The sequence below is a fragment of the Schistosoma mansoni genome, chromosome 3 (genome assembly GCF_000237925.1).
Source record: "Schistosoma mansoni strain Puerto Rico chromosome 3, complete genome".
NCBI classification, from domain to species: Eukaryota; Metazoa; Platyhelminthes; class Trematoda; order Strigeidida; family Schistosomatidae; genus Schistosoma; species Schistosoma mansoni.
In genome coordinates this window covers 23487519-23502465 of record NC_031497.1, presented here as the reverse complement: position 1 = coordinate 23502465, position 14947 = coordinate 23487519, and the positions used below count along the sequence as shown (strand labels likewise).

The following is a 14947-nucleotide window of genomic DNA, read 5'->3' as shown; positions in this document are numbered from 1 at the left end:
TACTTATTAAACTATTTCAGTAGTAGATGTCCTTTTGAACTAGAATTTCCTATTTATAGAGTTTGTTTTTGAAATGCGACTTTACAAAAAAATTCTTTATTAATTAACATTCAATTGACTTTATTGTAAAGAGAATAATGAGAAAGTAAACTAATTTGTCTTATACTGTTTCATATAATAAGAGATAAGATATATTCTATAAATAAACTTATAGATAAATGAAGTAGACCAGATGAACAAGTGAAATGAATCAATTCTCTGTTTGGTCCTTCTGGAAGACTAGATGTTGACTACCACTGAATTGTCATGATTCCTTCGATCGAGTTCATCTGTCATCGGAAGAAGTATATTTTGAAGTCAGGACATTTTTAAGTCAAGGCGAATAGAAACAATTCAAGTTTTCTTAACGTGTTCAATACAGTTTTCAAATAATATGAGTTATGATATATGTCACTTTTGTCGACAGACATCAGTAGGGTGTAACACCCAACAGAAGTGGGATGATTGTTAGCAGAAGGTTGAGAACATCGACATGATGAGAACAGGGCTATAAACAGTGAGAAATTTTAATAACAACAGGAATGAAGGAATGATAACATTTGTAAGAGAAAATTGATGGACGATGTGTAATTGAAGTATTTAATGTATAGTTTTCATATTCTATGAAGACATTCTGCATTTCTCTTATCAAATAATAAATTGGTCTTCCTCAAATGAGTTTTTGTTCACTACTGATATAATAGCAGTAATATTGTTAAAGGAAAATATTCAGCATCAAAGGTATATTTCGAGAAAATATGGATTGGTGGAGTATAAAACCAGTTACAAGGTAGTTTCGTAACATGAGATGTAAGGGGTGATAATAAATGAATGAACGTGTAAACGATTTTAAGACAGATAACTCAATGCCTATCACCATTAGTTACTATCTTCATGTGGACACTCCACAGCATCATTTAAATAACAAATAAATTAATTGATAATTACATTTTCAACTAGTTTTCTTCATGTGAATCTGATTTAGAGTTTAGATGATAAACTAACGTGTTCCCTAGTGAGTAAAGCGATCAATTATAATGTTCAACAATGAGAAGTTGTGACCATGAATGACCTTGATTTGTAGTATAATATTTTATACATGGGAATTAAAACATTGACTATCATTTTGACTGACCTAAGAAATAACCTATTTCCTGAATAGTATCTATGTCTCTTTGAATATATATATTTATTGTTTCTATGCAATTATAGAGAAAAGTTTTGTTTCTGTTATAAACGATTGACATGAATATCTTTCAGAGTCTTTCTTCATTTAAGAAGCTAAACACTGAACAGAAGTAACAGGATATTGAATGATTCAAAAACTATCGACAAGATTCTATAGGTCTTGCTTCAATAGTGACTGAGATCTGTCAAGAGACAACATGGAACATTAAAAGAAGGCAGTATCAGTTGGTTGTTAGTAGAAAATATCGTTTACTGATGAGAGACAACTGACATGAAATGTAGAAGTATGAACTTTTGATGACTGTTAATAATCGATCAATATCAAAACAATGTACAATGTGAAATCGAGTTATTCCTTCGTATATCCAACTAACTGATAGAATTTGATAAACATTAAAGATTAGAGAAAAAAGAGACGGATGATAACTTAGTGACGAATTCACATAAAACCAGCAAGAGGAATATACGTTTATATAGTTTATTAACTGACATTAAAATATCAGGAGATAACAATGTTTCACATTCAGCTAATGTAGCTTGATCAATAAGCTCCTAAATATCTTTAGTTGCAACCCATCTTATTTAAAACACGGGTAATAGCATTACAAAATAGGTTATAGTTTGGAAAGCCTATAAATTCAAACAAATAATAGATTAAATTCACTTGTTGTTTACTTGTGTCTTCGCATTGTTATTTAGGACTGTAATTGATCAGTTTCTTGTTGGCATATGTGCATTCTGTGCGGATTGCCTTGATATAGCCTGAAGTCACAAGCTTTATAAGCAGGATGCAGGATGCACATATGCCAACAAGAGACTGATCAATTGCAACCCTAAATAACCATGGGAAGATACAAGTAAACAACACCAAGTGAATTTAAACTTCACCCCATTGCACAAGCAGGTTGTTATCAGGACTCAGTAGGTAAGTGGATAACGTGATGGCGTTTGAAACGAACGGTATTGGGTCCCAGTTCCATAGTGAACATGAATTCTGAGATGCAGGTATACTCATCTGACGAGTTCCGAATAGGAAGAAACGCGCTTCCTGGATTCCGCTGCTAGCCACAACCTATCTTTGCTTATAAATAATAGATTGGTTTTTCTGTTTAAGTACTATTGACATTGACATTTTTTGATAATCGATTGATTACTAGGTGGTGATCAACGACCTGTATGTCAGATCTCTCTTAATGAAGATCAAATCCTACCGACCTATTTGCAGTGTGGCTACTAGTCTAGGTGACTCGACATTGCATGCACTATGTTGAGATAAGATGGTGGTTGATCGAGTGTATTCGATCGGTTTTTGAAGTTGTTTCTGTATGAAATCGACAAAAATTTACTTAAAATTCATTTTAATTACACAACTCATTGGTGAATTATACACTTTAATTTTATAAATCACATTGAGTGGATGTTTCACGCACAAAAACTGTTTTATTCGTACACTCGCTATCACACGATGATTGTAATGTCGACTTATATTGTAGCTGTAAATAAATCCCCAAAATCAATAGCTTTCTAAGTGTTCGACATTGGATGCTGACCACGTTAAGTGGACTTGTTTGACTGAAGGCATTCGGTCATGCATCCATACCAGATCACGTTTCGACTCAGCGTGGGACACAGCTCCTACGTTTCACTAGCCACCTTAGAACAAACGCTTCTCGATATATTGATAACGTATCAAATATATCTTTCTTACTGTGGTGTGGTCTACTTATATCTATATAAGTAGTATATGGTGTTGGTCAGACATAGAATGTATTTGGGCAGAAGACCGATGAGCAAAGAACTGAAATGAAGCGCAATCGTTTGGAAAATGCATGAGCAATGAAATTAGGGAAGAAACAGAGAAGATTGAAACAATTGATTGTTAATTTGCAAATTGACTGTTCATTGTTTGGTTATCAGAATTTACTGAGATAGTCTGTAATTTTTGCTTAAATACATTCGATTGTCCCTAACCGGTGTTTTGTTCACTACATTACCTTTTCTCGTCTGCCTTCTGATTTTCATTGGTCGGGGAAAAGCTTCGTATACAGAAGGTGCTACTGGTAGCAGGTTGCGAAATCAGAATACTAGTCGTATATTCAATATTATGAATTTGAAATACATGAATGGTTATTGAGAACATTGATTTACAAATGATATATAATTTATGAAATTGTTGAATGAGTAATGACTACGTATTCGAAATTTTAAAGTACGGAAGTACAACTAAACCGAAACCAGTCAGGCAGTCTATTCACTTCAGATAGATAACTCAATATATGATACCCGTTTGTTTATTAAATTATACCAGTCGACCTGCTTGAATATCTGAACTACCTGTTCCTGTCATCTAGATATTTCAACAAGTTATCTGTTTCTTTGTTTGTTTAAATAGATCATTAAGTCAATTCATTGCATAACATATTCAGGTGTGTTTGTGAAAAGCTTACGAGCTTTCTCTATACAACATACAAAAATGTACAATCGGAGAGATAGTGATGACTGGCTATATGCATTAATTAGAAAGAATATTATTCAGATGTTGATTTAATAGACTGATAACTTCTAACTGGTGATCACTAAATATTTATGGTCAGGATGAACCAAGAAGTAAGAAACGGAGACTTGTTGAAATACTTTGTGCGAAGAAGGGGTTGTTGTGGATATTATAGTAATTTCAATAGTTCAGATTATGAGTTAATTGAAGCTGTGCGATCCTTGAGAGTTTCACTATAAGACGAAACAGCCGTCCAGTTCTTCCAGGTTTTCCATGGTGGTCTAGTTTCCATTGACTCATGATATTTACCAATGTAATATATAGTGCATAACTATCTTTGAAATGAAAGATCATTATCTATTCATCATACCTACACAATATTTTCACTCGATTATTCCTATTTGAAAGATCCCAAACTTTTATCAGTATAAAGGCTAACAGGGTATCGCCCAATATTATCTCTTACTCAATTTCTTTCATGAATCATTCCATTACAATAAATCTTTTATAAACTACTATGACACAGTCAAACCAGTATATATAAGAATAATAAAAGACTGAGCGAGCTATTTAAAAAGGACAGTGGTAATTATTCCTCGCTGAATAAATTCTATTGTTTTGATCGTTAATAACGTATCAAGGCTAATGTAAAAAACTTTGATTGAATTTCTCTCAGCTAAAGTATTCGATTAGAGTATCATTTTCGGTTTCTAAAATAGTTTATCATCGGTACTTTAGAGTACTTTGTTTTTTCTATTGTGTCTGTTAGTAATTTGGTCCTAACTATTTACAGTTTTCCACTTTTTCGGTCAAAGATCACTTTTTCTCTGGGTATTATCGTGTCTAGTTCCTATTTTTTAAAAAAAGACCTCAAATGACTGGAAAGTGCAATAAAAGCAATTACCAGCGTCCAGGCTATCGATACCCCGTTGACAGCGGCATGCAGTGTAACGAATGCAAAGGCTAGTACCACAAAGTCTACACAAATCCAACGACTCCGACTTCTAAACGGTTCAGTAAGAATGGTTGCGTATGGCTGTGTCAACAGTGCTGTTTTGATGCAAACAGCCTGTTCACTGAGGCCGTCTCAATGGTCAATGTTGCGAAATAGTGTCTCAGCAAACGCGGTTGGGACACGTCGGTCAGAATTCGATCTGTCGACACGCAAATTGATGTGAGGCAAGCACAGGTGAGTTCAAAAAAGGGCTGACTCACATCGTCTAAAGGAGGAAGGACAGCCTACAAAGAGGTCTGTCCCAACCAAAAACTCGAGAAAAGAAGTTTCTTCTGTCTCCTGTCTTCAAAATGGTATCAAGCAGGAAAATTTCAGAAGCCGAAATCGTGAGGCTCGGTCGGTTTCCAGCGCGAAACATGACCCGATCTCCCAGGTCGTCGACAACCCTCCGGAATCCCATAGTATGTCTGACGCGACTGTGGTCACTACTTCAAACAACGTCGATGATTGGGTACAGATCGTAAGCAAAAAACGACAAAACGACCTAAAAGGAAATCCTGCCAATATCAAAGTAGTCGAGAAGTCGAAGACTGATCACAGCGACAGACCAGTCAGTTTTCATAGGACCAAGGAGAGTTAAAGCTCAGAACCGAAAGCTCGTTTTGAGCATGACGTTGTGTTGATAAAACGGCTACTCAATCAAGTTATACCCCAAAATATCTCCGAAGTCACCTTTCTAAAGATGTATAGACTAGGTAGCCTAGCGAATTTGAAGCCTGATCAGTCCAGACTGCTTAAAGTAGTATTCAAATCCCCAAATGAACGCGACCTAAATTTACAAAATGGACATAAATTAGAGGGTTCAGGAGTTTTTATCCGTAAGAACTTACCGCTGGCGGACCGTGTAAAAAGACGGGAAGCCGAAACAGAACTACAGCTCAAATTAGACGCTGGCGAAAAAGACCTGAAAATTGTAAATTTTCGGGTTGTGAGGCTTCGACAGAGGATGATGCCGAAGCCACTCTGGGTGAAGCACGAGGCCACTTAAATAGGCTTCGGATCTGTTATACCAATGCCCGGAGCTTGCTCAATAAGCTATCGGAACTAGGTGTACAGATTGACTCAACTAGGCCAGACATAATCGCAGTCACAGAAACATGGCTGACGCAGTCTATAGATAGTAGGGAACTTGATTTTGAGGGTTTTACATTAGTAAGGGCCGATAGAATACAAACGCGTAAAGGAGGGGGAGTAGCTCTATTCATTAGGAATGCTATTCCATTCACCATTATCGACAGTGTATCCCATGAGATTGAGACGTATGAATTAGTTAGCTGCCGCCTGAAATGCAAGGGACAAGAGTTGCTGCTTAGTTTGATCTATCGCAGTCCAAGCTGTGAGGTAAACGAGGTCCTGCTAAGCAGTCTCAACACTTTGTCACGAAGTGATCGATGTCTAATCCTAGAGGACTTTAATGCACCCATGGTGGACTGGGGAAATCTGCGGACTAAATCGTCAGAAAACTCCTTCGAACAGGAACTAGTTGATGCTGCTATCACATTTGCCTTAGTGCAACATGTGAAAGAAGCAACTAGGTACGACTCGGGCTCTGAATCATCCTTACTAGATCTTATATTGACGCACTGTGAGGATGACGTTGCAAACCTGGATTACATGCCACCCTTATGGCAAAAGTGATCATGCAGCTTTAACCTTTGACTTCCATATAACTGCTGATCACGAACACACGTCAGATCAATCTAGACCTAACGTCTGGAAAGCAAACATACAAGACATCATGAAATCAGCATCATCGGTAGATTGGACAATAGACCCAGAGTCCTCAATCGAAACGGCTCGGGACGTATTTCAAAATTTATACTTTAAAGTTACCGCCCCCCACATCCCTTGGACTACACCTAAGGGGCCGAGAAACTCCCCACCGTGGTTCAGTAGGGAGGTTCGCATCCTTATCCGTAAAAGAAGGAAAATGTGGGATAGATTTAGGTTACTGGGGACTGATGAGGCAAAATCTCAGTATCAAAAGGCTCGGAATACTTGTGCCTCGACCCTCTGTAAGTCCAGAAAGCTGTACGAAGAGAAAATCGTGAAGGAATCCATAGAATACCGTAAAAGCTTGTATTCGTATATAAACTAAAGGACAAAAAGAAGAAGAAATGTTCCTTCACTATGGGGAGACAGTACTGCCTCATCACTAGTGGAAGACGACTTTGGCAAAGCTCAAGTATTCTCTAAATACTTTAGCAATGTATATACCATAGAAATACCCTTCTCACCAGTCCATGAAAATCCCCCCACACAAACACTGGACAGCGTGTCCATTAAAGAACTCGATGTCCCTGGTCTGCTAAATAAGCTTGACATAGGCAAATCCACTTGACCCGATGAACTGCATCCTAGGTTACTAACGTTGTTGCGAACCCTTTAAGTATATGTTTTAATCTATCCGTAACCCAGGGTCGTCTACCAAAAGACTGGAAGAACACCATAGTAGGTCTTATTTTCAAAGCAGGTACAAAACATAAGCCTGAGAATTGCCGACCTATTAGCCTAACTAGTGTGGTTGTTAAAATCTCAGAAACGATTATTCGGAAGGAGCTGTTTAAGTACCTCAATGGTAACCGGATCCTCTCGGAGAAGCAGCATGGGTTTAGAACAGGTAATTCTTGTCTTACTAACTTATTAGTGGCTCGTGAAAGCTGGTGCGCTCTTAAGGACCAAAAGTTACCTGTAGACGTAGCGTACAACGATTTCAGCAAAGCATTCGATAAAGTTCCGCACAACCAGCTGTTATATAAGCTAAGGAATGTCGGTATTGGAGGCAATCTGTTGATGTGGATAAAAGACTTCCTGTTTGGGTATCAACAAAGAGTACGGGTGATTTCCAAGTAATCTAGCTGGGAAACTGTGCTTAGTGCAGTCCCCCAGGGTACAGTTTTCGGGCCAGTGTTATTCCTCCTGTAAGCAAATGACCTCCCTCGTCTACTATCATCATCGGTCTTACTCTATGCTGATGATGTCAAGATATGGAGAGCGATACAAAACAAGGGCGATAGCTTAGAACTTCAAAATGACCTGGAGAGATTATCTGAATGGTCCCAAACCTGGCAATTGCCGATAAACACTTCCAAATGTATTGTGATGCATATTGGCCACCAGGGTACAGATACATACACGATGAATAACACTGAGTTACCTATTGTCCAGACACACAATGACTTAGGATTCATCGCTAGTCAAGACTTAAAGACTAATGCACACTGCCATGCAATAGCCGTCAAAAGTTTTAGAACTTTATGGTCCATACGTAGGGCTCTTAGTCATCTCGATGCTAAAACATTTCTGACTTTGTATACAGTGTTCGTGGGTACTAAACTTGAGTACTACATACAAGCAGCTAGTCTCTGCCTAAAAAAAGACAGTTAGCTCTTGGAAACGGTTCACAGAACAGCAACTAAGCTGGTTTCCGGAGTAGCGAGGCTCCCGTATGATACTAGACAACCAAGCTAAACCTATTTCCGCTGTCATATCGAAGAATCAGAGGCGACTTGATTACAGTTTTCGAATTGCTTAGTGATAAATTTGCACCTGATCTGCCCTCATTTTTCTTGTCTTTAGAAACAGAAAATTTACGAGGGCACTCCAAAAAAGCCCACAAGCCCAGAACGAATTACTTGTCAGCTGACTATCGACTTTCCCATCGAATCAACAACTAGTGGAATTCATTACTTCAGCACGTGGTTGAGGCTCCATTCGTTGACTCTTACAAAAGAAAGTTGGATCAACTGAGAGATAATCATTGCCAGGACTAACATAGGCCATCAAGCCTCATGTCCTTGCTAAACTGAAACTGATTTGAAATTTTTAAACACTCATCGTTTGAATACAAAGTAGTAGTATATTACAATGTATCGTGTGTAATATTTTAAGTTAAACAGATATGAAGGAACATTTTCAGTATGATGAATCTCGTAATGATTTGTTGAATTCAAATTTGCTGTAAATTTCGTATTTATATGTTTGATTGACTGTTGTACACACAATTGTCATTTCTATATTTTAGCAACATATTACTGTTTACTTAACTTCTCGTTCCATTCTTCTTATTTGAAACATAAGTTAATCCAATACGTTCCTGACCGAAATCAAATACCGTATAGAATCTTCTCATAAAAACGTCACCAAGAATCCAAAAATTTGATGGTAAGACATCATCAGCCTCAAAAGGTGACGAACACGTTGTTCCAAACCAAAAGTACTCCTGTAATCGAATGAGGAAGGCAACAATACGGAAGTCAACTGTTTCTCTCTTATTAGTTAAAATAGTATATTTCCAGAGGACTAAAGGCTAGATGAATATTATTCTGTTCCGTTATTTGCTTCCACATTTATAAAATGGTATATTTTATCTGTCAGTATGAAATCGTGTGCTTCATATATTCTAGGTTATTGGATTTACCACAATAGTAGTACATATGGGTTCATATGGCTTACTTTACCAGCTCGTTTTCAATCAGATAATTGACTGTCCTTAACAATTCACATGTGCGAAACATTTGGTGATGGTCCTCTATCAAAAAACTAAATCTTTACCCATCTATTCAGCATAGATTTAAGAGACGCGATCCGACTATTTAATTTTACATGGTACAAGAATTATTAGTCAGTACAGAATACATTATACTCGTTCTAAACAACGATAATATTGTTGTATTTGTTTTTGAAACCTCCTACATGTGTGCTTTCTAAAGAGAATGTTTGCAGTTTTCATTCATTTGTCGCACCGTCTATATGACTGGAATCACATTATAGGATTAACTGAATTCATTATATGACTCTGTATTTTGCAAGTCTGTTTCCTATCAAACTGACTTGAAATTAGTGAAAGTGAACACCATGAATACACAATATATGACTAAAATGTAATGAAAAGGGCATTCATAATATAATCTGACAAAATACTTTCGTTCACCTTAACAACATAATGTTGTGGCAGCAATATGTACTTCCTTTTCTGAAAGATAAACTCGATCGGAGGCAACATGTCAATTCGACTACAGTCAAGGACATTTCTTCCAGTAACATGATAGGAAACACCGAGCAGTGAGTTGATTCTGGTCACTTGCTCTCTTTCACCAAGAATCACTGATGTCCCAGTGTCAATAGTGGCAGTACATCCATTGCAAAATTCAACACCCTTTATCATCAAACTGAATGGACATTAAAACATCATCAACAGCAAAACAAGATGTAGAACTAATCAAAAAATGAACAGAACGAGTTTATTTCCGAAAATGAGCACTGAATAGCGTTATTTAAACACTTTGTAAATTAAATTTCTTCAGCAATTTCTAATGGACATACATTTGATTCTGAATACAGTTCGCTGAACGAATGAGTCTACTTGTTGGTGTTGACATTCTCAATAACATCCGCATTCAAGTAAGCGTAACTGTTGAATTCTTATCAAACAAGTGAGTGACATGTGAAATCCCAAAATCAAAAGGAGATATTTATCTGCTAAATAGGTTACTAATAATGGCAAGACGATATGAACAATAGTATTTACAAACGTGAAATCTTTTGGGATTCAAGGTATGAGCAACAGCTCATATCATAATCAACGACGTTAAGATGAGTTCAGTGAACGCCCAAACGAGAAACAATGTGCTTAATGAATGATTAACTAGGTAGAGTTAATAACTTTTGACGAATGAGAATAACGTGATTCATGGAGAATTAAACTGAGAACGAGTCAACATCGAATTTGATAATTATTGCAAGTAAATCAAATTACATTGAACAACACGTGAAACAAATGAAAATAACTGAGAATGATGGGGAGATACAATCATAGTAATAGAATGGATGAAATGCCTAGCATATCTATCAATATTAAGGTATTTCGCACGAAACAATAAACCGATTTCATGAGAAACACGTTCAAAATTGTTCGTCGATAACATGAACTACTTACTATAAGACAGTAAGTAACCTAACTGAGGAATAACAATGTATATGTGGAGAATTGAATTGACAGTTTAAGACCACGCACTACGTTCGTCATCAGAGTAGATAATAAGAAACATGAATTTTATCGTTTTGTATTAGATGATGGAGACCTACACGCGAGATTAGTTCTGATTTAAACACTTCTCGTAAATCAATATTCAAATATATATACATATACATTGTGCATGAAGAAACAATCTCTCAAGAGTTTCCAAATCGAATGTTCTTCAGTTATCAAAATACGTAAAACAGTTCAAATAATATCGATTTTCCTGCATCACCTCAATCAGACAAATAAAACAATATACAACTTCAATCGACCAAACAAACTTCCAACAAGCTAATTCGCACTTTCCGAAAGCCATTGAAATTTACATATCTTATTGTACTTGATCAAACACTACCTTGACATTCCAACTGCCCATATATTGTTATGAACGGTAGGTATATATTCGAAATCTCCCTCAAAGTATTCAGGATTAACACCACCGAGTACCATTTCACCACCAATCGGAGCCCCGTTTTCCCTACAACCAATTAATAAATAAATCCATTTAATTATCATTCATATTATTTCCACTGTAAAAATACATTAGTGTAAAACATCACACCAACTGAAATCAACAATGTCTTCACGGTATCACCTGATATGTGAATAAGTTAAAGTGTACGATCACTCTGTTTCATGTCTGTTTGGTATGTAAGTTATACTCATTCTATATTGTCGACTTACACCATCCATGTAAACGATAATAAAATTGATTGAGTAAAACGAGAACACAGAAAGAAATAGAAGTGTTAGTTGATGAATACACAAAGATGATTCCTGATAAGTCTTATTACTAGCCATTTTGAACTGGAAAGATAAATGTCTGAAAGAGACGGAAAATTTCAAACAAATGATAACAATGTGGCAGAAACCACAGGAATTCATACATTTCACCCTGATTTGTGTGTACAGAAGTAATTTGTAACCCGCCTATCTCTTCCATGGTCGGATATAACTTAACAAACGTCATTATTATTATTATTATTACTTCAAATCTTGTTTTTAATTTTGTTATCTTCACTGTTGAAATCATGAGTCAATTGAAGCTAAACCACCATCGAAAACCTGGGAGCACTGGACGGCCGTCTCGTCCTATTATGGGACTCCTCAGCAGTGCGCATCCACGATTGACTCATGATTTCAACAGTGAAAATACTAAATTCTCCACAAAACCCCCTCTGATCTATAATCATATGGTCACTAGTGACTGACTTCAAGAGATATTTACTTGAGTTCTAGTGGGAAGCAGTGGCCAATGGAGTTCTACCAAGTCTGTTGTATAGATATCAACTCACTGAAGACAATTGGTGAACGGTTGCTCAAAATCGTGGATTGGTTGAAGTTAGACATCGACATCGTTGGATGCCGGCCGGCTCAGTGGTCTAGAGGTTAAGTGCTCTGGCGCGAGACTGGTAGGTCCTGGGTTCGAATCTCGCGAGTGCGGGATCGTGGATGCGCACTCCCGAGGAGTCTCATAATAGGACGAAACGGCCGTCTAGTGCTTTCAGATTTTCAACAGTGAAAATACTAAATTCTTCACAAAACCCCCTCTGATCTATAATTTTGTTATCATCTGTCTGTAATTTTCTGCCTCTTTCCGTTTGTATTCTTCATTATCTAATTGTTTACATACTTCTTATTACGTAATGATTTAAATGTTTTGTGATTACTATCCCCTAATTCTATTTACCTATGTTTGACCTCCTATTTCCATTGGTTAATTATTGATAAGACTTTTGTTATCGTAATTTAATATTCTAACTACTATCAGTATACCTGTATTCCCACTACAGTCAACATGTTAAACAACAAATTGAAACATCACCATCAATTAACTAACAATATACACACAACGAATTTATATGTTTTAATGATAACAATTAAAATTGATACCATTACAAACTGATAAAATTTTAACAGAGTAAGACTGTGTCTCAATGTTCCTCTTTGACTGCTTCCAAACACCTTCTGTCATCCAATCTGACTTTCACGAAATATACCTTAACAAGAAATTCATCTCACTAATAATCTTGTATTACATGTATTTCAAATTTCTTGATTGGTTCAAAATGCACAGTTACTGAGATGACCCATTGTCAACCAAATATCGAATGAAATATCAAATTGTTAATAAGACTTTCTCAGTTAAGTGATATTGAAAACAGAATGATTAGGTTACACAAAAACGGAACTTTATATCTGGGAAACTAACTCAATTCACAGCACAACTCACTGATTTAAATAAAATGAAAATATTGGATCCATATTCACACTATTTGCCAGTAAATTCGGGAACATCGGAATTTTACCAAATTTCGATATCCGACTACTCGACATGCCAATTATTCCATCATATTTGTTAGTGAAGTAATCGCGGTTAAATATACTTCTCATTTCAGCAAACGATTGATTCCGAATCACTAACGAGTTTATCTGAAACACCATTTGATTTAAAAACATTCTCAATTCTTACTCGTATAGTGTCTACACTCCAAAATCCAGAGTAATTACTATCCAGATAAGTGACATGATAACTGGCACCATCTGCTACATAAGTCGATGATTTTGAGCTATCGTAAAACGGAAATATCCAACAAAATATATCAAGAAACCAACAATTCCTTGAAGCGAACCATATGTCAGTTGATCCTGTATCGAATAACACTCGAAGTTTTTGAGGTGGAGTTCCTACTGATATCTCACCATAATACTGAAACTAAATTGAAAGAATATTTTGAACTCAACATTTAGACAGTTTGATATAGAAATAACAATCACGTTTGTTAACTTTGAGAAACTCTTTGATATTTTGTAGTTTGTATCAGTGATTAAATTGCCAGTATTTCCCATGAATCTATTACATAATTTCGGTTGAGGACTATGTCGATTAGTAATATTCCATAGTATTTACTTTTACAGACATAATTCAACAGTTAAATCTTACAACTCCAACTTCTCACTCACTGTATGATCGTAGTTACTTTGTGATAACAATCCACTTAGATTGTTTCATACACATAATGTCAAGTAAAATGTAATTGGTAAGAAAGGAAGTCGTGATATTTCCTGTTGCTCATCAGATTTACATTAACGTGGATTTCAAACTATCAACACATTTGATACACTTACGTTTTCAAAATTAATCAGTTGTTCTGGTGTAGATGTATTTCGGTTATTCCATTGATACATGTATATTTTCTTCGAAGGCCTAAAGTAACTCGTATAATATGAAAGCAATGAATCGGATCTTTCCAACGGGTGGAGTGGAATTTTCACAATCTCACCAAGTAAATATGGTAGAAAATTGACAATGATGAATGGAATCATTGAAATGCGTTTGAGTGCTCTGAAACGTGGTACTGTATATGTTATTTTTATTTTGTTCTCATCATGTTTTATTGACATAGGTGTATCAAATTAACTTGAGGATCGGTCATGAACAAATTCGAATACTAGTTGTAATTTGATACTTGTTTAATGTAGGCGGATGTCAACAATAAAATAGTTCAATTTACAGTTGAAACATACTTTTATTGTTTGTATAATTGTAGGATGGAAACAGCTTTTAATATGTATTAATAATATGATGATTTTAGTGGAAATTCGATGTCAACAGCTACGAGTGTTGTTTGATACACAAACAACTGACACATGGTTCGCTTCGAGAAAGTGTTGGTTTCTTGATATATTTTGTTGGATATTTCCGTTTTACGATAGCTCAAAATCATCGACTTATGTAGCAGATGGTTCCAGTTATCATGTCACTTATCTGGATAGTAATTACTCTGGATTTTGGAGTGTAGACACTATACGAGTAAGAATTGAGAATGTTTATAAATCAAATGGTGTTTCAGATGAACTCATTGGTGATTCGGAATCAAGCGTTTGCGGAATTGAGAAGTGTTTTTAGTCTGGATAACTTCAGTAATAAATATGATGTAATAATTAGGTATGTCGGGTAGCCGGATATCAATGTATGGAAGCATTCCAATGTCTCAAAATAGTTTAGCTAGCAATATTAATATAGATTTTATATTTTCATTTGCTTTAAACCGGTCATCTTGCTTCACGCATCTAGTTTGCTTATGAGGCTTGAATTTCGGTAATTGTATAATCACGTTATTCCTATTTTATATCAGTCAACCGGGGAGAACATTCGTTCCAAAAAGACTCTTTTCATAATTATCCA

At 36.0% G+C, this 14947-nt stretch overlaps 2 protein-coding genes across 3 annotated transcripts in view; both read right to left on the bottom strand.

Annotated features, from left to right (window-relative positions):
* The window catches only part of Smp_136830.1 (subfamily A1A unassigned peptidase (A01 family)), a gene marked incomplete at both ends in the record, with an annotated part of 55335 nt that extends 41241 nt beyond the window's left edge, over positions 1 to 14094 (bottom strand). Inside the window, 3 exons of one of the 2 annotated variants that reach the window (XM_018799710.1) lie at positions 12992 to 13191; positions 13232 to 13474; positions 13888 to 14085. In XM_018799710.1, coding sequence (XP_018651472.1) covers positions 12992 to 13191; positions 13232 to 13474; positions 13888 to 14085 — 641 coding nt within the window. Of the gene's footprint in view, positions 1 to 12987; positions 13192 to 13231; positions 13475 to 13887 lie in introns of those variants that run through there. The other variant, XM_018799711.1, reaches the window with a different exon arrangement.
* Smp_197470 (subfamily A1A unassigned peptidase (A01 family)) lies at positions 8779 to 9903 on the bottom strand (the record flags this gene model as incomplete). Its single annotated transcript, XM_018799712.1, has 2 exons — positions 8779 to 8958; positions 9670 to 9903. 2 exons carry the CDS (start codon positions 9901 to 9903, stop codon positions 8779 to 8781), a joined length of 414 nt encoding a protein of 137 aa, XP_018651473.1.
* Positions 14095 to 14947: the final 853 nt, after the last annotated feature.